The sequence below is a fragment of the Elephantulus edwardii genome, unplaced genomic scaffold, assembly GCF_000299155.1.
Source record: "Elephantulus edwardii isolate Elephantulus edwardi_28Jun2011 unplaced genomic scaffold, EleEdw1.0 scaffold00113, whole genome shotgun sequence".
NCBI classification, from domain to species: Eukaryota; Metazoa; Chordata; class Mammalia; order Macroscelidea; family Macroscelididae; genus Elephantulus; species Elephantulus edwardii.
This window is the reverse complement of record NW_006399863.1, coordinates 2127977-2153217: the sequence shown is the minus strand read 5'-3', so window position 1 is coordinate 2153217 and position 25241 is coordinate 2127977. Positions and strand designations below refer to the sequence as shown.

At 40.7% G+C, this 25241-nt stretch overlaps 1 protein-coding gene across 1 annotated transcript in view; it reads right to left on the bottom strand.

The window, feature by feature from the left end:
* Positions 1-10037: 10037 nt before the first annotated feature.
* The window catches only part of LOC102869211 (chromosome unknown open reading frame, human C3orf67), a 367433-nt gene continuing 352229 nt past the window's right edge, over positions 10038-25241 (bottom strand). Inside the window, exon 16 of the mRNA XM_006892192.1 lies at positions 10038-10150. Coding sequence (XP_006892254.1) covers positions 10038-10150 — 113 coding nt within the window. The remainder of the gene's footprint in view (positions 10151-25241) is intronic.

Below are 25241 nucleotides of genomic sequence, written 5' to 3'. Positions count from 1 at the left end.
ACAACAACAACAACAACATGACTCTGATAGGGTGAGAAGTGAAGCAGGGTTTTCAATTCTCAATGCCTCTCTTGCATTCTCATGTTTAGGACGATGCCAGGTTGTTGTTGGTGTGCACTGTTGATTCTGATGCACAATGAGCTCACAGGACAGGGTAGAATTTCTCCTCTGGGCTTCCAAGGTGGCAAGTCTTTGTGGGAGCACACTGCCAGGTCTTTTATCCCAAAGAGCCCATGGTAGGTTTGAACCGTTAACCTTTCGGTTCACAGCCTTTAACTATTGTGCTCCCAGGGCTCCCTGAAGTAGGTCATGTTGTTTGTTAACTGTTGCCAAGTGGGCCCTGACTCATAGTGACCCCATGTACAGCAGATCGAAACCTCGCCTGATTCTGTGCTCCCCTCACAATCTCTAATGTGGTTAAGCCCATTGTAACAGTAAGAAAATTGCCAGCTATAATTCCACATCTTTGCTCTGTCATCTTTTTATTTTTCATATTTTCCCAAATCTTTTTCAAACTGTCATCTTTATGTGGAAGGAAAATTGATTTGATCATTAAGAGCAACTATACGTGGAAAGAGTCCAAAAGGTCCTATAACAGTATTTACCTCAATGACACGAGGTCATGACATAAGGTCATGGTTTTATAAATAAATGGTGTCCTCATTATACTCACTTAAAACACATACACATATGTACTAATATAAAGGCTGTATCTCCAATTCATTTTGCACAGTCACTTGATAAACTTTCCTCCTTTATTTAATATAAAAGCTGGATATATATATAATATATATATAAAATTTACTGATTCTGGCTGAACCTTGTGTCATTGGGGGTCAAACGTCATATTGGCTGTCCATGGTGGACAGTGTTTGGTGAAACTCTTGGTTTAAAACAGGTTTGGAAGCAGGAGTGGCATCCGCTTCCTAAACCACATGCCTCTGGAAACTATGAACTTGGAGAAACGATGATAGTTGTTGAGAGACTTCAGGCCTTTTGTTCACAGGGTCACTATGAGTTGTGCTTGACTTGACGGCAATCTGAGAGAAAAGACAAGAATCAAGAAATGGAATGAACAGTTTAGCTTGAAATGCACACAAGGCAGAGTAAAGACAGCAAAACACAAAACCAAACTAAGGAAGCCAGAGCAATTCATGTTTTCCATTCTTGTGGCCGCCAACCACATGGGGATAAAGCAAGTTGTTAAAATAGTATTGGACTGTGCACAGACAAAAGTCCATCAAGACATGGTTAGTTTGTTGATTGAAAGTTTTGAACGTCTGACACCATGTGTCATGGGGAGTCTAAAAACAACTCATTCAAGGCATCACAGGAAGTGAAAAGCAGAGGACAAGAAGAGTGAGCAGGTTAGGCCAGTGGGTCTCAACTCTGGCTACGCATCAGGATTACGTGGGAGCATTTATAAACAAGCAAAAAGAATTACCTGGGGAGCTCCGAAATATCCCAATTCTCAGGCCAGGAAATAGTCCTGTCTGGGGTTGAGTCCTAGGCAGCAGCCTTTTTTAAAAGAAACAAAAACCTGAGTCCTCACATAAGCAGAGGAAGCTCGCCTGGTGTAGTCCACACGGAGCTGTGTTCCTAACCCGAAGGCCACACCTGTCCGGTGTTTGGAATTCACCTGCAGCCCCTTGGGCAGAGATGGAAATCTTCTCCCATGTGATTCACAGCCTAGACTGTGATTCACTCAGTAAGAGTGAGATATGCAATGTGCAGCCAAGACAGAGTCATCAGATTACACTGAAAACAATGCCTGGGTTTCCCCTCATTGCTTTCAGGGGGGCTGAGGAGGAAAAGGAGAAAATCACGGGGTCACAGAGTTTGGTGGGCAGAAAGAGGAGGTGAAGGAATTAGGATGAAACTAGTGTGGACCTGAAAAGATGGGGTGACAGTGGGCATAGATCAATGATGATTAATTTTATATAATGCAATGTCTGGGAATGATGGTATAAAACAAGACGTGAATGAAAAAAAATTTGAAACACAAATGTACATGAATGAAACACACTGTATATCAATTTTGTACTCAAGTCAATATTAAATTTAAGAAAAATTCAGTGATTTTTCTCATAAATAGAAAGATATGCCAGTGACAAAATATTGCTGATTAGGGCACATTATTGTAGAAATCTCTGGAATTGGTCTTTTTCTGTTCAGCTGGACTCTGAAGCCTGCATAGATCCTTGTTGTTGTTATGTGCCGTCAAGTTGCGTCTGACTCAAAGCCACCCCATGCCCTGTAGCTCTGACCGCTGGCCTATGCTGAGTCAATCTCACTGTCTCCAATGCACCAATCCCTATTACTTTGTCAATCCATCTAATCCAGTGTCTTCTTCTCCTGTGCTTGATATCTAATTTAAAAATTAACTAAAAATATACCAAAAAAATCAGGAAAAAACCAAGTAGCAGTAGGAAAAAATTTCTACTTCCTAAAATTAGGCCATAGAAGATGCTACCAATATATCTGAGCAAAGAAGAGTTTTCATATCCAAGCTGTCTAAAAAGTTTGCAAGTTTTTAGAGTTTGAAATATCTGAGTCATTTTTGCAAGTCGAAGGCGAAACCAAGAGTGAAATTTTGATTGATTTCCTATAACTAAGACAATCTTGGTTTTAGGAAGCCATATGGCAAAATTGCTGATGATTTTAACCCTATCCTAAGATTTATTTATGGATTATTAAAACTCTATTATTAATAGAATTCTATGTCAGAATCCTTTTTCTTCCTGGACTCTTGATACTCTCTGATGATTATAATTGTGTTTATCTTAATTCCCAAGAGCCTCCTATGCCTTTGGAAGCATTCATTAAAGCAAATTACAGATAATTCCCCCTGATCCACAGGTTAAAATATCAGCAATACTTATTACTATTAGGTGTAAGTTTATGTGCTTAAATCTTGCCAGGTTCAGCATAAACACTGACAATGATAAGTTGGCCTGATGAGAACCAATCAATACCATTTCCCACACTTCACTTCTGTAATGCTTCACAGGATTACAGATGATTAACTACGGTGGAATATGTCAGCAGTGAAAACGAGTGTTATCTGTGGCCCACATTTATTGGTCATTTAATTCTTATAAGTCAAATTACTTCTGACTTAATGTGGATCTGAATAATATCAAAGCCACACAAACCTGAACTGAAATATTCATTAAGATGTAACGCTCCGTTATTCATGATGAATGCCCTTTAATTTAGATTTATCCTTTGTTATACATAAACTTACTTGGAGTTGTAAAATATGAGGGAGAAAATGTCTTCATCTTAGGTGATGAGGGCCTCCTGTTGTTCAGACTTCAGCATATGCTGAAAATGGATTTTGAAGGACAATCTGGTTTGGACGTGGTCAAGGGTCTGGGAAGAATCTAGGCAAATCTCCTTTCCCTCAAATAACATTCCCCTTCTCCATGCACGTCCACAAAACCAGAAGCAAGCAACCAAGTAGGTAGTCAATATTTGGGAGCCATTTCTGTAAATTCCAGAGTGAGTCTGGACTCCCAGGGTCTGGAGAAATGATTTGTAGGCACATTTCTCCACGTAGGCTCTGTGGACAAATGGAGGAGTGCTGCATATTCCCTCTTCCCTTACAGAGTCTCTGTGCCTCTCCGTCTAGGATGGCTTTGAAGAATTCTAGAAAACACTAATGGTCATTTCTGCTTCTCCTGTATTTTCCAGGGCCATTTTACCATGGGTCTCTTCAATACTCATGTTAAATTTATAATCATTTCATGGAAGTTCCATTTCTCAGGCAGCACTTTTGAGAAATGTTCATTCAGGAGGTGTAAAGGCTTCCAGGGGAGGGAAGACTCAAAGGGAAAAAAATAGCAAGAACTCGAAATCAAACTCCAGGCAGGGCACTAGTGTCCCCTAGTGACCGCTGTACAGCGTCGGTGATGTCCAGCTAAGCCAGACATTTATAACTCTCCTCTTCAGTTCCTGAGGTGGGAAAAAGAACTGGGCTGGAAATGGAGTCACGGATTCCATTCTCAAGCGTTTTTGGACATGTGACCTCTCAACTGTAACCTGCCTTTCCTCCAGAGCGTTTAACAATCTTGATAGTTCACTCTAGGCCTGATTCACTCATGCACTGTGGGGGAACTGGAGCTCACTCAGAGCCAATCCTCCATTAGGTTTCTGGGGATGTAAATAACACAAGACTGTCCATCTTTTTTCCACTTAGGGATTTGACCTGCCGGAGAAGGTTGGCCTGTAAATTGGCAGAGCAACTCCCACCAGCAGAGCTCCTAATTAGAAGAGTCTGTCTTGACCATTGTAAGGGAAGAGAACGAGAAAGTAGGATTTGCTTTACAATCTTTCATAGAGTGAGGCAAAGAGAAACACGTATCTAAGGAAAAAACCAAGTAAAATAATAAGTAGGCATGTGGCTCTTAATTCTCATAATCTGGACCGTTTTGATTGAAGATTGAAAGTTCTAAAGCGTGACACAGAGTAAACCTAATTTTGGTTCTGTCCTGGCTGGCATTCCAGTTTTGAAAAAAAAGAACCACCCAGGAACTTTCCGCTGCTAGGCCTTTAAATGAAAGCTAAAGGGCAACTTTAAAATGGTTATTTTAATTAATTGTCCTTCAATTGTACATTCTGTGAGTATATTAGTCTTGCTTATTAAAAGACTGAACTTAAAAAAAAATTCAGCCATGTTTGAAATGACTGACTTAAATGAAGCTTATCTAAAAATAGCAAGAAATACAACAGGGCACATTATTTAGCAACATGTCTGTATTTTGCAAATCTCAGTACTGATTTTTCCTTTAATGGAAAAAGAAAATTAATTGGAGAGAGAGAAATCAGAGCTGCCAGCGAAGCAGTCATCGATCTGATGCCATGTGTCAGTTGAGTTGTTTTTTTTCATAATTCCCATTAACTAGGTTCTGTAATTAATAATAATTGAGAGACTGATGACTTAAAAGTCACTTGTAAATTGCATTAGGGGATCATAAGGAACAAGAAGCTGTTTATAAATCTCAAAGTTAAAAGAAAATAATTTTAATATATATTTCCATATTTAAAGCCCCCTTGTTTAATCAAACTTCTTTCTGTAGGCATTTTCAGTAGTCATTTCTGGATATAAATGTTTAGTATAAACTCAATTAGAAAAGTAGACTTAAAGGTTTTGAAAATGGAAACCCACAGAACAGACTCTCTTCTTTGATGGTGCATAGACCATCTGGCAAAACTACATCGATCTCAGATTGTTTCTGCTCTCTCCTTGTGGATTTCAACCTTGACTGCACAGCAGAGTTGTCAATCACATGGTTTTAAAAGTCTCAATGACCAGGTTCTTTCAACTTGAACTTGCACATGAGTAGTTGTTGATGGTCCGTTCCACAGTCACACTTGGTCTACTTTTCACAACTGATCTTGAGCTTCTCGAATGATTCTTCCTACAGATGTAATTATCTGATTCCTGTGTAGTCCATCAGGTGAGGACTATGTGTACAACTGCCATTTGTGGGTTTTGATTTTTTTTTATAAAATGTATTTGCAATGAATGACTCATTGATTGTACAAAAATTCCATCAATCTATCTCTAGCCTCATTTCTGTCACCAAGTACATATTTTCTGACTATTGATCCTTCTTCCTTGTTCCCAACGTTTGCATTTTAGTCACCAATTATTATTAATGACTCTTGGTTGCATGTTTAATCGATTTCAGGCTGCATATGTTGGTAGAAGTCTTCTATTTCCCCCTTTTTGGTTCTAGCTGTTGGTGCATATATTTGGATGTTAATGGTATTAACAGGTCATCCTTGTTGTATGCATATGGCTATTCCCTGCCACTCACAAGGCTGTATTTCAGGATGGATCTAGAAATGATCTTTACTACGAATGATATTCTATTTTCCCCTCACTTTTTCATCCCTGGCACAGTAGGTCATGTGCTTTTCTGATTCAAAATGGCCTGTGCTAATCCAGCTCATCTCACCAGGGCCTAGAGTGTCAATATTTTTATGTCAATATTTATGCATTCCATTTCTTTTTTAACAATGTCTCTGTTTATACTTTGTACATTCTACATTCCAATTATGAGTGGCTTTTTATAACTATTCCTCATTTTGTGTTTCCCAGTGTGAGTGCTCAGCCTCCAGTGCTGTATCTCATGGTCTAAAGCAAGGCATCAGGAATGCTTCCTTCCACCGTACCTTTTCAATCGGTATGTGGAACAGATCATTCAGGACTTTATAAAAAAGAATGTGGCAGCAGGATTGGAGGGAGACTCATCAACAACCTGCGTTATGCAGAGGACACAACCTTCTTCACCTAAAGACGACTTGAAGCGATTGCTGCAGAAGGTCAAGGACTGTAGTCTTCAAAACGGACTGCATCTCAGCATCCAGAAAACAAAGATTGTCACCACTAGACCAACTGACAACACTGTGACAGATGAAGAGATTGAAGTTGTTAATAATTTCATCCTACTTGGATCCACAATCAACACTCTTCACATTAGCAGTCAGAAAATAAAAAGATGAATTGTATTGAGAAAGTTGGCTGTCAGGGACCTCTTCAGAGTGCTAAAGAGCAATGATATCAGTCTGAAGACCAAGGTGTGCCTGATCCAGGCCATGGTCTGTCTTCTCAATTACTTGCTACGCATCTGAGAGCTGGATAATAACTAAAGGTGACAGCAAAAGAACTGATGTCTTTGAATGGTGGTGCTGAAAAAAGAGTATTGAACATATCATGGACTGTCAAGAGAAAAACAGGTCTGTTCTGGAGAGTGTGAAACCAGGTTGCTCCTTGGAGGCAAGAATTTCAAAACTCACATACAAGAATTTCAAATCTCACATACTTTGGGCACGTTGCCAGGAGGGACCAGTCTTTGGAGAAGAATGCCATGCTTGGAAGGGCATAGGTTCAGCACAGGAGAAGACGACCCTGGAGGAAAAGGATTGACATAGCAACTGTGGCAATGGGTGCAGATGTGTCTGAGATGGCGAGATTGGCTCAGGCTAGGGAAGGGTTCAGAGCTATTGTTCCCAGTGTTGCTCTAAGTCATAGTCAACTTGACAGCACATAACAACAACAACATGACCAGGCTGCACCCAAGACCTATCAGATCACACTGGGGATGAAACGTAGGCATTACTATTTTTATAAATTTCCCAAGAGAATCAAATGTGTGGCAAACTTTGATAATGATTAAGAAAGCACAGCCTAATTAATGAGTTTCCATGTAAATGGGATGCATCGTTTTGTTTTAAAATTGGCATATGAAATACCTAATATTTCTATTTTCAGGTCTCCTGGAAAAATCACAACAGAAATGAAGCCATCTCATTAAAGAGGACAAATAAAATGTGAAAAGTGGTTAATAAAACTTTGTGATAGGGACCCTTGGAAGCTCCTGCTCAGCTCTCAAGAAACTCCTTAGGGAACTCTGGTGGCCTAGTGGCAAGAAGCTGTACCACAATCCCAGAGGTATGTAGTTCAACTCCACCAGATGCTCTGCTGGAAAATGAGGGACAATCTCCTCCTTTACCAGTCAGATCTGATGATCTGATTTGACGGTATACACACACACACACACTCTCTCTCTCTCTCTCTCTCTCTCTCTCTCTCTCTCTCTCTCTCACACACACACACACACACACACACACACACACGTTGAAGACAAACAAACAAACAAACAAACTCCTTAATGATTGTCCTCCCTGGTTTTAATTTGAAATTGAGTGTTAACATTTCTGTGTGGTTGGATGTATGGGCTGTGGGATCGTTAAGCGTTCTGGCAGATGGACTGAGTAGCAGACAATGCTCTAGGAGGAAGTGGAGATGAGGGCGTTGTGAGAAGAGTAAAGAACAGAAAGGCAGTATGAGGCAGAGGTGGACACACAGACGAAGTTTTCAAGATTTCCAGAGGTGACGTTTGTGATTTTTGTCTGTCTGGCACCCCTTCATGTTATGCCCACAGCATCTTCTTCTCCTTTTGGGGACTCTCCCTCATCGCATATGTTTCTGGGGTTGATGGGCAAGTCAAGCAATCTGCCTCTTGCTCCTTCACAGAGACACAGGATACATGCAAGGTGGTGTTATTCTGGTGGCCAATGTCATTAGAGGCTGTTAGTTCTCGCCATGGGAATGTCTCGACTTTTCCCAATTCCCATGCCTCCAGGGGTGCTGTTCAGCATGCCCTGAATTCTGGGATCAAGTGTATCTGTGCTTAATTCCAACAGAGTTCTCGATAGCTTTTAGGTTCCAGCTCAGTCAAATCCATTCTGAGGGTCTGTAACATTCTGCTTTGGGGTTTTATGAAAACACACTATCATATCCTTAATGTAAGTTTGTTTTTATTTTCTTCTTAATGCAGCACAAGATATTACTACTATTTGTAGCTGAGTCTTAACAGTGTTATAACATAAAGATTTATTCCACTTGACTCCCCTTTTTATGGGTATGATATTGAGACTTTATCCAAAGCACAATAAGGTACTATTCCAAGCTTTACTCCAATTTCCAAGGTCATAACCAATATCACCCAAGTCTTTTATCATTCTGACTGCTTTGTGAAGCCTCAGTTCCTCATTTTCACTTTATAAGTATGAAGATCCTGGTGAGAAATTCATAACAAAGGTTTACTTTGTGAACAACAGGATTAAAAGCTTATCAAACACAAACATGGCTCTAAATAATGTATGATTCTTGGAACAGGACTCCAAATCTACCCTCAATAAAAAGAGCTCTTATTTCTCCTATCAAGCAACATTAAATGAAATTATAGCACTATCATTAAATTCAACTGCACACCAATAATTTTTCATTCCCAACAGTACTCTTCTTTATTAAAAAATCTTTATTAAATAACAAAATATGCCAACTAATATAATAAGTACTTCCTCAGGTTCAATATTAATGTACTTGGCACACAAGCCAAGGAAACACTCTTTCCCCCTACCTCTTGAAGCAGCAAGCAAAGTTATACTCACCTGCCCTTAAAGCTCTAGTAGCCTAGTAGTAAGGAGTTGTGCTGTGGATCCAAAGGCACATGGTACGAATCCTCAGGAGAAAGAGGTGCAATCTTCTCCAATGCTGTTCGCTGCTTCTGAAAACCCCTAGAGGGTCAGGTATGAGATGGTTCCATCTCGACAGCGCACAACAAGAACACTAACAAACCTGAAAGACCAAAAGGAATCTTCCAGATTCTTTTGGATCCGAGTTAAAAAAGTGGTCAGATATGTGAGATGTTCAAATGGTGACCTCTTGTTAATTCCAAAGAGCTAGACCATATTATTAGAAACCAGAGATCATTTCTTGCGAGCAGAGGAAACAATAACAACAAAAACTTTCAGAGTAGTAAGCAGTTTAAGGGATTAGCAATGTTGTAATTTTGGTAAACTAGCTGAATTATAATGGGGCCAGATCAATGATGTGATGATCATAAACTAAGACCAGTTCACAGGTCACAATGTGTCCCCTTCTGAGCTTCTAAGACAAGTGACATAGTGTCTTGGAATATTTCAGAAAAGAAAGTGGAGTCATTCTCATGGGCACATTACCCATCTGATGTGAACTTGGAGGAAAAAGCAGTCATTTAAAAAGGTGGGGTGTTGTGTTTGTTTTTTTTTTACCATTAGACTTTATTTTTAATACAAATATAAAATAAAAGGTATCCAAGTATTTTTTCAACAATACATCTTTTACGTATATCAAACCATCATTTATAGATTAACACTGCAAAAGTTTGAATTAATAATTCTTAATTAGTTTATATAACATTATGTGAAATCAACAAAACTTATACTGAGGGTGAGAAGAAGAACCAATCCAGAGCCCCAACACCTCATGTCCTTCACAGTTTCAAGATCAAACACACCTACAAAAGGAACATAGCAGCTATTCCTAACATTGAACAGTATTTACAAAACAAACTCCTTTGTCTGTTACTTTTGGTTCCATGGGTCTGCTCAGCACACACTGTGGAGCCCCTGTAACACAACCTGGATGCTAGACTGTTCCGATGGAGGCAGGTGGGCGTTCCTTGACCCCCAAGGAGGGATCATACCAACTCGTAGTATTTCCCAGTCTGGGGATCAAAGTAACAGTTCAGACACGGGTCATACAACAGAGTGAGCACTTCCTCATCCTCTTCCACATTCAGTTCTTCTTCACCTGTGGAGAGGGGGAACCACAGGCATGTTAGGTCTCAGCTTGGCTCGGAATTCCTATGGCTGCGAGGAGAGAAGAGCAAAGAAGCAGGGATCACCATGAGGAAAATGTGGATGTGGCAGAGCAGGAGCCTTCCAAGGGCCAGCTTTGTCACAATGGGTAAGAGCTGCTGGCAGGCAGGGAAACACTGGAAGAGAGGCTCTCGAAACACTACAGTTTTGCTACTTAGGGATAAGGAAGTTTGAGCATGATACAAAACTCAATCATCACACACTTCGACACTTCTCTATGAGCCAGCGCTGTATAGAAGGCAAACTGAACCAATGAAATGATAGAATAAAGGGCTTACTCATAGTTATACATCCTTAAAAAGGCCACCCAGTAAACAGGAATGAAAATAACAATGTCATTTAGAAACAGAATATAATAGGGGAGTTCTGGTAGTCGAGTGGTAAACACTTTGTGCAGCCAATCTTAAGGCATGCAGTTCAAATCCATCAGCTGCTCTGTGGGAGAAAATGGGCAATCTCCTCCCATGCCATTTACTGTCTCTGAAAACCTACTGGAGGGTCAGTTATGGGTTGGATCCAACTCAGTGGCACTTAACAGCAACAACAACAAGAAGAAGATAATAAAGTTGACAATGCATACAGAAAATAAAGCCTCAGGGGATCTGCAGTTTTATTAATGGAAGGAAGACCTGTCAACTTTTCTGGGAATAGTGGGGCAGTCACAAGAGGGCTGCGGCAGAACCAGTCATCACGACCTTATTCAAAAGTAGGAAACAATGAGTCAGGGGTCAAAAACCATTTCCTGTAGTGGTTCTCTCCTACTATGAAAGAAAGAAAAAAACTTTTTAGCAAATGATCTCTTACATCTCATTGATTAGAAGTAGGACGTGCCACAATCCTTGGTGGCAAAAACAATAAAATAAACACTGGGATTGGAAAGGAATTTGCAGGATTATTCAAATTACCCAATATCCAAAAACCTGGAAACCTAGCAAATCTGACCCTGCCTGCCATACATAAGTCATCTCCTACAATTTCTGTCCTCAAATGCAATCCCTGAGGGACCCTGCATCATAGCGTGTTGTTAACACCAAGGTCTGGGAGCATAACACATCTATCTTCAAGTGTTCCAGCCTTCCAGCAAGTCAAATCCAGCCTTACTACCATGAATTGAACTGTATCCCTGCCAAATACATGTAAGTAATGAGACAAGAGGGATCTCTAGTGGTAAGAAGCTGTGCTGTAATCCTGAGGCACGTAGTTTGAAACCACCAGCTGTTCCGTGGAAGAAAGAAGGGCAATCTCTTCTGGGACAATTAACTGCTTCCGAAAACGTGCAGGAGGGTCAGCTCTGGGTCAGTTCCGACTCTACGGTACACAACCACCACCACCTTCCCGAAAGGCATAAGGGAAGTTTCTCTAGAGTGTGGCCTGTTTATCTCACAAGGAGAGGAATGCCAGCTGAGAGGTGGGACCTCGGTGCCACCAAGGAAGACTTGCCAGGAGTGGAATATGTCCTTTCAGACATGGGTCTCTGTGCCAGGAAGCTCCTGGACACCCTGGAAGGCCAGGGCATGTGGAGACCACGATGGCAACAGATGCTGCAGAAAACAAGGCCCTTTCCCTGACATCTAAGAGAGGGGCACTTCCCCTAGAGCTGACATCCCGCTTTCTAGCCTCCTCAAAGGAAAAGAACGCGTTTCTCTTTGGTAAAGCCATCCATCCACTTGTGATATCTGTGTTAACAGAAGTAACTGAAACTAGGTAATGAAGACATATCCTCTGCTGCAGACATTGTGATTTCAGAAGAGGTCCAGATGGGGAAAGAGGAGGGCTGGAAAGATGACCACAGCCCTTTTCCCATCCATCAGAACCCTCACCATCTTATCTAATGCAGACAAATAAGGACAAATACTGTGCAATATCATTATTGTAGAAACAGATAACTAGTAAAACGTGTGTGAGGACCTCAGCAGGGGAGGGTGAAACGGGGTGAGGATGGGCGGCGAGGGAGGGGGCAATTAATCATAAGGTCGCACAATTTGATGGGTGGAGGGAGGGGTGGGTTAAGGCAATGTGAAAAACAATGTATATGAATTTATAAGTAGACCAGTATAAAAAACCTCCAAACCACCAAAACCCCCCACCGTCTTACGTGATCCTTCTGTGCCAGGCACTAAACGAGGTGTTGGGGGCATAAATGATTATCACAGTCGGGTCTTGTCCTCCAGGAATGTGCAGGGAAATCCTGTGAGTGCTGAGCCAGGGTGCTATTGAACCCGTGAGGTTTACCAGAGGAACACATGACATCTGGCTCCCTTACTAATGCCCCAACTAGTGGAATCCCTGATGGTTTGGCAAGTACTTTCTCATGCAGTAGCTCATTTGACCCCCGCAGCCTTGTGGAACAGCCAGGGATTATCACGTCCATTTTAAAGATAAGGGGACCTGGGTGTGCAAAGTTAAACAATTCATCTGATGAGCTCGGGCTTTCTGACTCTCAGGTCAATGTTTTCTCTATTACATGAAAGGAATTTAAACTTTGGGGAAAATGGCAAATTTTAAAAGTGTTCTATGTTAAAAAAATAGTTTTTTGAATACACAAAACTAATGGTATTAAATAAGCAAGGGGGTGGGGGACAGAAGCAACCAGCTCAAGAATTGCCAAAGAGATGGGGATTATGAACTCAAGGTAGAAGGAAGCTTGGTGGAGGTGATGGGAGGGGATGGAAGGTCTTTCCGTTTTATGTACATAAAGGGGTACATGTGAGTGAGGAGTTAAGAAGGTTCTGTAAGGCCAGAGGGGGTGGTGGAAGGGGGAGAGGAAGCAGGAACATCAGGCAGTGGGAGTGTAAGGAAGCCAGGCCCAGCCCAGGGAGAATTTTCTAGGCATTAACAGGGATCAACAAATGAATGTGCACTCGAGAGAGTATGGGGGGGCAGGGACGGGAGAATAATTGGTGCAGAATTTGGTCGGTGATCCTGTAGTGTCTTTGATGAGCTGTGGTGACTCCTGGCTACAGCAGTTTATATTCTTAAACTACAACAGAACTTTCCTAATGGCTACGTTAATAGCGGAAGCACTCTGCACAGTTGCCAATTAAGAACCGGAACAGCTGTGTTGAGGGTGGGCCCAGGGGCCCTGCCTTCAGCTACCTTCTTCCTCTAAGTGGGAGGCTGAGGATGTTTTTTCAAGTGGTGAGTCCATATCGATGCCGACCCTCTCCTGGGGGAAGTCTGCACATCACACACGTGAAAAGAATACGTGCATGTCCTTTACTTTCACACATTCAATCCATTCTCTCTCTAATATTTGGACCACTACAGAGAACAGGACAAAACCACTTTATCAATAAGTAAGCACTCTGCGCCTGCTATGTGATTAAGCTGGGAAGTCACACGTGGACGCGACATATGTGCATGAAACAAATGCAGCTACTGAAGACCAAGGAGGTACTTTAAAACAGTCAGTAACTGCACAATGGTCAAGAGCACCGTGGGCTCTGGAGTCCAACAACCATGTTCTTTACCATCCAAATGACCTTCAGCAGGTCATCTGATCTCACTGGATCTTTGTTACCTCATCTATAACATGGGGATAAAAATGCCAATTTCAGAGGGCCTGGTAGATTAAATTGGATGATGGTAATATGCATAGCTCAGGGTAAATAGTAGTTGCATAACAGAAGAGAACTTGGTCTTTACAACTACCTGTTGTGCCTCTGAGAGCTGGATGACAAGAACTGAGGCCTTTGGAATGTAGTGTTGGAGGAGGGTACTGAACATCCCATGGACTTGCAAAAGACCAAACAGATAGGTCTTGGAGAAGGTGTAGCCAGAGTGCTCCTTGGCAGCAAAGACGATAACGCTTCATCTAACATATTTTGGGCATGTTGCTAGGAGAGTGTATTCCCTGGAAAGGGACATCATGCTTGGGAAGGTGGATGGGTGGAGAAAGAAAGGAAGCCCCTCCCAAGATGGGTTAACATAATGACTGCAGTACTGGGCTCGAGTATTGGGTCCTTAAGTATGAGCGAGAGTATGGAGAGAGGGGGCGTCCACAGAACTGAGCCTGGAGAAAGCCCGTAGAAGCACACAGGGAAGACAAAAGGAGCCGTTTTAAAACAAAAATAAAATCCACAAAAAAACCCACCCAACCAACCAACAGGAACTCAGTGAAAAGACTTCTATTTGTCTAAAGACGTGGTTCTCAACTTAAGTAGCATCTAAGAGTCAGCTGAGGAACAATGAACATCTTCAGAATCACCATGGCCAACCCTTACTCCAGACAACTGCCTCCCCATCTCTGAGGAGTGCTCCACCACCACGTGACACTGTGTGTTACCAAGGGGGGGGAGTCACTGGCCTGAAAGATCAGATGTCAGGACGACTTAAGAGCAAATAATGAAATCTTGTGATTTGAAAGACCATGTGAAAATTCATGCTGTAAGATATGTTCATTTATACTGTATTTCCTATCTGGAGATGGTGTCTGTTGGGGAAGAAAAGTGGATTCATAACCAACTAGTTTTATCCAGAACACTATGATAAAGTCAACTTTAAATAAAGACATTTCTTATATATGCATTTTTTTAAAAAAAGATAAAGAACAATTTTTTCCATTAGGAATAATGCTCAAGTCATGGAACATTGAGCTAAAAGACTATGAGTCACAAGCATCTTAGACATCTGTGATTCGATTTCTTCTTTTATCCCATTAAGACACTGGGAAAAACTCAAGACACAAGGTTAGACTCGGTATAGAACTCTTTAGCACATTCTGTGCTTGTACATTCCAAAAAGATACCATTTTAAGCTGTACTGTTGCTATTAAATTAGAAAACGGCAATACATTTTGCAAAGAGTCAGGGATCTTCCAAGATGAAAATAGCTGTTGTAATGGGCCGTGGGTTTTTATTACCCAACCACAAAGGGACCGAGGTGGATCCAATTCATTAGTAGAGGTTTTGTTACATAATGCATACAAACTGAAGCACTAACTGCTATACAAATGCATTCGTTCCAATATGTATTACTATGGAGCTGGAGCCTAACACACTATAATCTTGGGGACTAAGATAGGTTTTGTGGTTTTTAGTGCCAAAGATTTAAAAAGCTCAAACTCCACCAACAAAATTGGGCGAAAATTGGGTGAGGTTTTGTATCGTTTTACATAGAAATAAGTGCTTTAAACTTGCATAAAAGGTTCTGTTGTCATTGCAACTTAATTTTCAAAACCTACAACTTACATCATTTTGCCATTGTAATCCTTATGTAATGAAATTATAACATCATTAAGCAATTACCACTATGATGTCAAGCAATGGGAAATGTTTTGAAAGGTAATTACCACACATGGGTATAGGGCAATTTTCAATTATATTCTTGGATAGTGCAGAGTTTGTTTTTCCTCAAAATGTTAAATGGCTCTATTTAAAGGCTGGCTACAGGAACTCTAAAAGGACAAATTAACAAATAAAATCATTTCCGTTACTAGATTAAAGGCATCTGGACAAGGGTCCAAATTACATTTTAAATTCTTCTCCATAGAACAAAGCCATTTCCAGGGAAGTGAAAGGATCTTTCACATAATAATCTATTTACAAACTTTCAGCATCATCCGCTTCAGAAGGGTAAACCACAAGAACAACAGTAACAGGAGAAAAGCCGGTGTTGCCGGGGGAAACGCTGCAATATGGGCTGCCATGCCTGTTGGTTAGCCAGGCTTGGGTAAATAATCTCTCCAGTTGATCTTTTGAAAGTTAATTAATAGAAATGCTTAATTATCTACATTTAATGCATTTTAACTGTAGATAATAGAAAACCGATAAGCACAGGCTGAGTTTTCAAGCTTGAAAAGAAATGATGTGGGACCAGTTTATCAGATTTAAAATCTCTGAGTCAAGACGCTGTACTTGATTTTCAATTTTCTGACGTTGCCATCTAGAATTTTTTTTTTTTTTAGCACGTCGTACATTCTCTCTCTTATAGATCTGGAGAATGGATTGACTGTATTTTTATTTGCATAATAATACACTATTGCTTAAAGAATTCAATGGTGAGAGATCACCATTTGGAGCAGCTAGTCTTAGGATCAATCAATACAGATGACATTTCAGACAGGATTCTGCTGAGTATCAGGTGCTTGCAAATTCTCATATTTCATACAAGGACAAAATTAACTTGAACTAGGAAACAAAGTGCTTAGGAATTGTTGGGGAAAAAATGAATTTGCTTTGTAAATTTTTACTCAAATCACAGTTGTTGTTATTGTTATGTGTCTTCGAGTCTTGAGCGACCCTATGTAAAACAGTCTTAAACCCTGCTCTATCCTGTGCCAATCTTATTGTCTCTGATACATCTACCCCCATTACACCAGTCACTGTCAATCCATCTCATTGAGGGTCTTCCTCTCCTGTGCTGTCCCTCCACCCTCCCAAGCATGACATCCCTTTCCAAGGACTGGTACCTCCTTGTCCAAAGTATGTCAGAGGGAGCTTCAGAATCCTTGCCTCCAAGGAGCAGCCTAGTTTCACCCTCTCTAGGATGAACTTGTTGGTTCTCTTAACAGTCCATGGTATATTCAGTATTCTAACACCACAGCTCAAAGGCATCAATGGAGAGTACTAGGAAGATATTCTTACCTACAAAATTTTAAGAAGGTAAACTTTCCAAATTGAGGATGAAAAAAAAAAAAAAGAAGTTAGAGACATTAGAGTTGTGAGGTTTCTATCACCCTACATGGGAAGGAATTCTGTCCTTGGATTGCAGTGGGAGTTCAGGGGTGAAACTCCAGTGTCTGATAGGCCTGCCTCAGCATTCTTTTCCCCACTCAGTGCAGCTTGGCAACCTAGATGAGCTCCTTACCTGCACCTATAAGGTGAGGCCATAATAAAACAACTGACCCTAAGGACTTCTGGGAGAAGCCATGCAGGGGTGCTATGCAGTGCTAGGTACAGAGCAGGGGCAAAAATGCTAGCTTTTATGATCACCTTTACATCAATTGGGCTTTTAGGGGGAAGGTTGCTGGGTGGTGCAGTTAAGTGCTGAGCTGTGAAGGGAAAGGCTGGCAGTTGGAATCCCCACTAAGCTGTTTGGGAGAAAAGTCCTTACTGGTTCCAAATGGCCACAACTACAAAAAAATCCTATGCAATTCTGTTTCAAAACACCTGAGGTCGCTATGAGTCAGCAGTGACTCAGTGGTAACAACTCTTACATCTTAAACAAATCTCCAAGGTACAGGGAACATTCAAAGAACTGATCAACTGGTCCTCACGTGTTTCCCTTCCTTCCGACCTCTCATTCGCTCATCAAATGCTTACAGCCTGCTCACAACATCCCACGTGAGGCACCGGGGTGGTGCCAGAGTTTTCTTCTGAAGTAAAATGTCTTGTGAGATAATGAAGAAAACATCCTTTAGATGCAGAACATCATGTAAACATCAAGTTACAAGGTGATGGTAAAAAGGAGACCCTCTCTGTAGTTGGAGAAAGCAGCCAGGTTCCCTCCCTCTGCTTCGCTTCAAGGAGCCATGGGTTCTGGAAAATTCTCTACAAGCAATATGGACATTACATCTTTAAAACAGCCCTTCTACCGCTTACATATAGTAGAGATTAATCAATAACGGAATGTTTATAAAGGAATATTCTGTGTGGCTTTGCCATAAAAAAGGCGAAAGAAAGATGTTTTTATAAGACACTGAAAACTCTTGAAAACCCTGAATGTCCTTCTTACTCAAAATCTGTGGCAAGTGAACTATGAGGAAGATCTACCGGCCTGTAGAGAGAGGCCATTATTATTCCATTGCCGAGCTGGTAAGCATGAATAATTTAAGGGTCATATTGGTAAAGGAACAAATGTCAAAAACAAATTGACAACTATTCTTTGAGCAAAGTATGGTTCATTTTTAAAAGGTCAGTTTGGAAGATTTCTTGAGTAAGTTGTGAAAATCTCAACTTCCCTTTCTTCCATTACGCATGCACTCCACGAACACACGTTTTTAGCAGGTGTTAAGGGCATGAGTGCTTGAGGTGATTGGTATTCCCTGAGTAGACGATGGCCCAGGGGGGCCTGTAACGGCCTGCCCAATTCTCTGTCAGTCAAATCGATGGAGTGAGAAGCCAAGGACTCTGTGGTGTTCGTGATACATACACCTGAGATATTCAGGCCCAGCAGAAACTGTGGCCGAGTGCCACACACTCCTGCATAAAGGAGTTTAATTCTGTATAGCCTGGGAAAGACTCTGAAATTATCTATTGGTCAACTGACTTTTCCTGGTCCAAGTGCGGTCATGTAGCTGTGGTGTTGTTGTTATGTGCCATTGAGTCGCCTGCGACTCAGAGTGATCCCAAGTACAACAGCCCTAAACCCTACTCTATCCTGTGTCATGCTCACTGTCTCCGAAACGCCTACCTCCATACCCTAGCCACTGAATCAATTCATCTCATAAAGGGTCTTCCTTTCCTGTGCTGTCCCTCCACCCTCGCAAGCAGGACAGTCCTCTCCAAGGACTGGTCCCTCCTTGCAACATGTCCAAAGTATGTCAGATGAAGCTTCAGAATCTTTGCCTCCAAGGAGCAGCCTGGTCTCACCCTCTCTAGGATGAACCTGTTTGTTCTCTTAACAGTCCAAGGTACATTCAATTCTCTTCTCCAGCACCACAGCTCAAAGGCATCAATTCTCCTTCTATATTCCCTAGTCATTGTCCAGCTCTCTGATGCATAGCAAGCGATTGCAAAGATTATGGCCTGTATCAGGTGCACCTTAGTCTCCAGACTGATATCATTGCTCTTCAGTACTTTGGAAAGGTCGCTGACAGCAGACATTCCCAATGCTATACGTCTTTAAATTTCCTGGCTGCTGATGTGAAGCGTGTTGATTGTGGAGCCAAGCAAATTAACACTGTTAACAATCCCAATCTCTTCATCAGCTAACATGACACTGCAATTAGGCCCAGTGGTGAGAATCTTTGTTTTCTTGATATTGAACTTCAATCCATTTTGAAGACTGCAGTCCTTGACCTTCTGCAGCAAGCACTTCAGGTCCTCCTCAGTTTCAGCAAGCAGAATTGTGTCCTGGTTTCTTATCTCTGACAGAGGCATTGGTGGTTCAAACACACTGATACACTTCTCTCAACCCAAGTACATGCACCTCAATGGGTGGTTGTGAGAATCAAACAGAAATAGGCATATGTTTGCCTGGTGCAAATAAGCCTTGGTGGTGTAGTGGTGAAGCACTCAGCCATAAAGACAAGTGAGCAACTCACCAGTTGTCCAGTGGGAGAAAGAGGTGGCAGTCTATTTCCAGAAAGAAAAGAACCTTGAAAAGTCCATGGGGGATTCTACTCTGAGTACAGAGTCCAAAGTGACGGGACCAAAATAGGTACTTTTTGAACAGGTAATTGATTCACTTGGTTTGCAAACCAAAGAGGTTTAAACACATAGTGGGTGGGCTCTGGAGCTAGGCTGCTTGGGTTTAAGCATCAGATTTGCCACTTATGTGACCTTCTCAAGTTATTCAACAATTTTGTGGCTCAGTTTTCTCAGCTGTAAAAAACCCCAAACCAACCACCACCAGCACCACCAAAACACCACCAAATCAAACCACCACAAAAAAAGCCAAAATAAAAAACAACAACACCCCAAACCACAAAAAAATCTGAAACTTCTTTGTGACAGCTAAATCTAACAGAGTTAGCACAGTGCTTGGTATGAAAAATAAAAAAGAAAAGAAAAAGGAAAAAACCCAAAATGGCTCAAGGTAAATTGCTTTGGAGTAAACAGTGACCCACATGGTATTGTTGTTATTGTTAGGTGCTGCTGAGTTGAATACAACTCATAATGAACCTATGAACAACAGATCTGAACCTTTGTCCTATCCTGTGCCATCTTCACACTTCGTGACATACTAGAGCCCATTGCAGCAGTCATAGTGTCAATCTACCTGGTCGAGAGTCTTAATCTCCTTTGCTGACTCTCCACCCTTCCAAGCATCATGTCTCTCTCCAAGAAGCCCCTTCCTAACAACATCCTGAAATACGTGAGGTGAAACCTCATTATCCAGCACTCTGGCTGCACCCTCTCTAAGACATATTTGTTCTTTTAGCTGTCTATGGGATATTCAGTGCTCTTCTCCAACACCACACAGTTCAAAGGCATCAATTCTTCTGTCATCCCTATTCATTCTCTAGCTCTCAGATGCATAGCAAGTGATCGGAAAGATTTTGGCCTGAATCAGACACACTTTAGTCCTCAAATTGACATCATTACTCCTCACTGGGAGAGGTATTGTTACTTATGGTATTGTGATGTGTCTTAAAATTGACTATAACTCAGAGCCCCTACAAATGACAGATCTGAATCTTCCAACATGCTTCTGGCCATAGATTCTTTAACCATTAGTCTGTGGATGGATGCAAATTGTTTCCACCTCTTTGCTATTGTAAATCATGCTGCAATGAACATGGATGCACGTGTATATATATTTGTAGGGAAGCTCTTATTTCTTTAGGATATAAATCTAGTAGTAGGACTGCTAGATCAAATGGTATTTTAATTTTCAAATTTTTAAAGGAAGCAACAACAACCTTTCCATAGTGACTGTTCCATCTCACATTTCCCCCAGCAGTATATGTGAATGCCAATTTCTCCACACCATTGCCAGCATTTGTTGTTTATTGTCTTATTGAACTTTGTTATTGTTTCTACAGATTTGCGAACCAAGTGGATCTCATCACATATGTCCTTGCACAATATTTCCCCTCAGTATATGGGTTTTATTTTTAAGCTTTTGGAGATGTCTTTTGATGCACATAGGCATCCAAGTCTTAGAAGATTCCAATAGTCTAACTTATCATCTGTTGGTTGTGCTTTTCCATTTGAAGTGGATATTCTTATTTATGCCACAGATGAAGGGAGCTCTCATGGCTTAGTAAGGAGTTGCACTGCTGATCGATCCAAAGGCATGTGGTTCAAATCCACTAGCTGTTCTGAAGAAGAAAGATGTGTGGTTCACTGCCTCTGAAATCCACTGGAGGGTCAGCTATGAGTTGGCTCCAAGTTGACAGTCCATAATGACATTAAGTTTGCCTTTATTTTCTCTTTGATAATCTTTGTTGTTTTAGGCTTTACATTTAGGTCCTGGACCCATCTTGAGGTAGTTTTTATGTATGGTTTGAGATATGGCTCTTTTTAAACATCCATGCTAACAGATATGCAGTTTTGTTAGCATCATTTGATAATGATGTTTATCTTTCCCCCACTTAATGGATTTCATCTCTGTGGCAAAGATAAGCTGTTCATATTGTTAAGTGCCATCCAGTTGAGTAGGACTCATACTGGCCCTATGAGAGAATAAATTTACTTCTGGATTCTCAATTCTGTTTTATTGGTCTATGTAATCTGTTGCTGTATCAGTACCACACTGGTTTCATTATAAGGGCAACACAGTAGGTTTTGAAACCTTGAAGTAGAAAGCCACCTACTATATTTTTCATCTCCAGTAGTGCTTTGCTTATCCAGGGTTTCTTTCCTTTTCATATAAAGTTTGGGATTGCTTTTTCCTTTATTTTACTCTTTGAAGCATGAGAGGATCTCTAGCTGGATTACATTATATGTGTAGGTTGCTTTTGGCAGTATTGGCATTTCCCAATAGTAAGTCTTCCTAGCATTCGGCGTGGCATATCCTTCCATTTATGTAGGTCTCTTCTGACTTCCTGTGGTAGTGTTTTGTTGGACTCTTTGGTGCCTCAGTGGTAAAGAATTGTGCTGCTGATGGTACAAGGCTCCAATCCACCAGATGCTCCATGGGAGAAGGATGGATGGGAAATCTCCTCCTGTGCAATGTACTGCCTCTGAAAATCCACTGGAGGGTCAGTTATGGGTCGGTTCTGACTTGATAGTACACAACAATAACAGTAGTGTTTTGTAGTTTCTTTCTTGTAGGTCTTTTGTATATATGGTTCAATTTACTCTTAAGTATTTAATCTTTAGGGTTGGTATTGTAAATGGCATTGTTTTCCTTACTAATTCCCTTTATGTCTTCCTGTTACTATAGAGGAATCTGATTTCTAACTGTCAACTTAGTACCCCGCCATTTTGCTGAATCATTCAGTAAGATGTGGTAATTTTCTTGTTGTTTGGGGCTTTTTTTCCTATATGTTGTTGTTGTTGTTGTTAGGTGCTGTCGAGTCATAGACGACTCATAGCGACCCTATGAATGAAAGGCCTGAGCACTGTTCGTACACAGAGTTTCCGGAGGCAAGCCATTTCGGAAGTGTCTGCTGCTCCTGCTTCCAGGCTTGTTTTAGTCAGGAAGCTCCAGCAAACACTGTCCACCATGGGTAACCTTTACCACGTTTGGCACATCACTGTCACAGTGTTCAGCATCACAGCAACTACGATTTACCTCTGTACAGCAATGCACAGACCATTGCTATACCACCTAGAAGAATTTTCTCTATATAGAATCATGTAATCTGCAAATAGAGATAGTGTTACTTCCATCTTGCCAATTTGGGTGCTTGTTATTTGGGTTTTTTTTTTCAATAACTTCCAATATAATATTGAAGGCATCCTTGTTTGCTTACTGTTTACAAGGGGGATGCTGCTTTTTTTTTTAAAATTGAGATTTTATAAAGAACTTGAATTTTCATTCATTCATTGTTGCACATCTAATCTCTCTCCACAGATGCTAATACTGGTCATTGGACGTGTATACATGTCTCTAAGTATACTGAAGAATTTCCCTTCTATGGCTGTTTTATTGAGGAGATTAAAAAAAAAACCAGGTAAAGGTATTGAATTTTGTTGAATGTTTTCTGTATTTTTATTATTATGTGGTTTTTCTCCTTTGTTTTCTTTATGTGGTGGATTAAAATTTATTGTTTTTCTTATGGTGAACTATCTCAACATACCTCCTACGAATCCCACTTGATCATTATGATTTTTTAGATGATGCTAGATTCCATTGGCTGAGATCTTGTCGAGAATTTTTACATCTCTGTTCATGAGGAATCCTGACCCATAATTTTCTTTTTTAGAGATATCTTTGCCTATCTTTAATATCAAGGCTATGCTTGCTTCATAGAATGAACTCAGGAGTATTCTTTTTCTATATTCTGAAATAGCTTGAGTACAATTGATGCAAGCACTTCTGTGAATGTTTGATAGAACTCACTGGCAAAACCATCTTGGTCAGGACATTTTTGGCTGGGAGTGTTTTTGTGATGAATCTGTTGAAATTTTCTACTTCAGTCTATGTTAGTTTAGTTAAGAAGCAAGCTGGTTGTGTGGTCCATAGGGAGTTGCACTGCTAGCCCAACGACTGGGAATCTCTGATGATTTGAATCTGCCAGTGGTTCCACAGAAGTTAAGGTTTCCTCTAGGCTTACAAATTAGAGGAAATTTCCATTTCTACAAGGCTTACAAATTTGTTGGAGTATAGTTCTTCATTGCAATATTTTGTTATCTTTTTTTTATTTCAGTTGGTTATACGGTGAAGTAATGTATTTCATTTCTTACTCATTATTTTTATCTTCTCTTTTGTTAGATTTGCCAGTGGCTTGGCATTTTCATTAATCCTTTCAAAGAACTAACTTCTAACCTTGTTCATTCTTTCTATTGTTTTTCTGTTTTGTATTTGACCAAGAACTTCAGGAAAAGAAACTCTTGGTTTTTATAAAAGAGAACCCCCCTTACCCTTCTGATAATGGAAACTGATACTAGGACCTATTATTATTCTTTGACAAATACTTCATAAAAACCATATCACAATGCACTGTTAAGTACAGATTGTGCAAAGCTAGCTATCTAAAACCATTCTATTAATATGTAATGATTAACCAAATAGGAAAGACTAGCTTTTGATGATATTAATTAGCTACAAACTACACAGGCTTATCAGAAAAGAGGAAGGTGAATAACCCCAGCTGAGCAAAATCCTGACTTCCAGACAGAAAGGGTGCCAGATCTGGTTAACAGTGGCTAGAACATTTCTAAATCTTCCCTGAAGCCAACACATTAATTTGCCTTCGACAGAATTTCTGTTACCTTCAGCAGAAGTGAACCCCTGCTGTCACATCTAGGATTTGCAATGGTGACTTTAAAACATCTTTTCAGCCATTTATCATTAAAATGCATCTTGGATGCCTTTGCTCAAGGACCACACTGTTTGTTCTTGAGGTTTATTGAGAACACTTAACATAACATATTATTTGTTTGCCCACAGCAAGGTCTCCTCCTGACAGCCACAATTCTTATTGTTCTGTCACAAGTAATTATAAATGTACACCTCTAAAAAAAGTCCCAATTTGAGGGTTATAATCTATTTTGGAGAATGAATTTCAGCAACATCTCTATCCCTTGGGTGGTCAAAATGTACAGCTCAGATGTATGAGCTTTTACTCGAAATCTTCTGTTCCTGAAAAAAAAAAAATTAGGAGGCTACACTTTCTCCCTGGGGAGTTAGGAAAAAAAAATAACTGGCACCTTTGGCAGAACAATTTATATTGGTTTCTGTTACACTTCCCCCACTCCCCAAGACTTCTTTCCTCATAAGTGACCCAAATAGAATGGTCTCAGCGAGTCCTCCTCTGAGGCTATTTGCCACTCAGTTATACACGTTAGATGGCCCTGTACCCCTTCCATTTTCACCAAAGGCTCTTTTATGTATTCTTCCTCTGTGCGTCCCTGAGAGTCAGGCTCCCTGCTCACAGTCACAACTGAATGGCTCATCTTTACGCCTCTTGCTGACAAAGGAACCCAGGCAAATTTTCCTTCTTGCTTTCTTTCAAGTTTTACATCCATTTTTATTATCAATGAAACCTTGTATCTTAGTGATCCTGGTGTAGCTACTTCCTAATAATACCCACAGCAGTCAGGAAATCAAAAGACAAACTGCGTTGGGAAAATCTGCTGTCATGGACCTCTCCAGAGTACTGAAGTGCAACGATGTCAGTCTAGATACAAAGATGCCTCTAATTCAGGCCAAGGTCTTCTCAATTGCTTGTTATGCTTCAAAGACTTGGACAATGACTAAGGATGACAGAAGAAGAATAGATGCCTTCGAGTTGTGGTGCTGGAGAA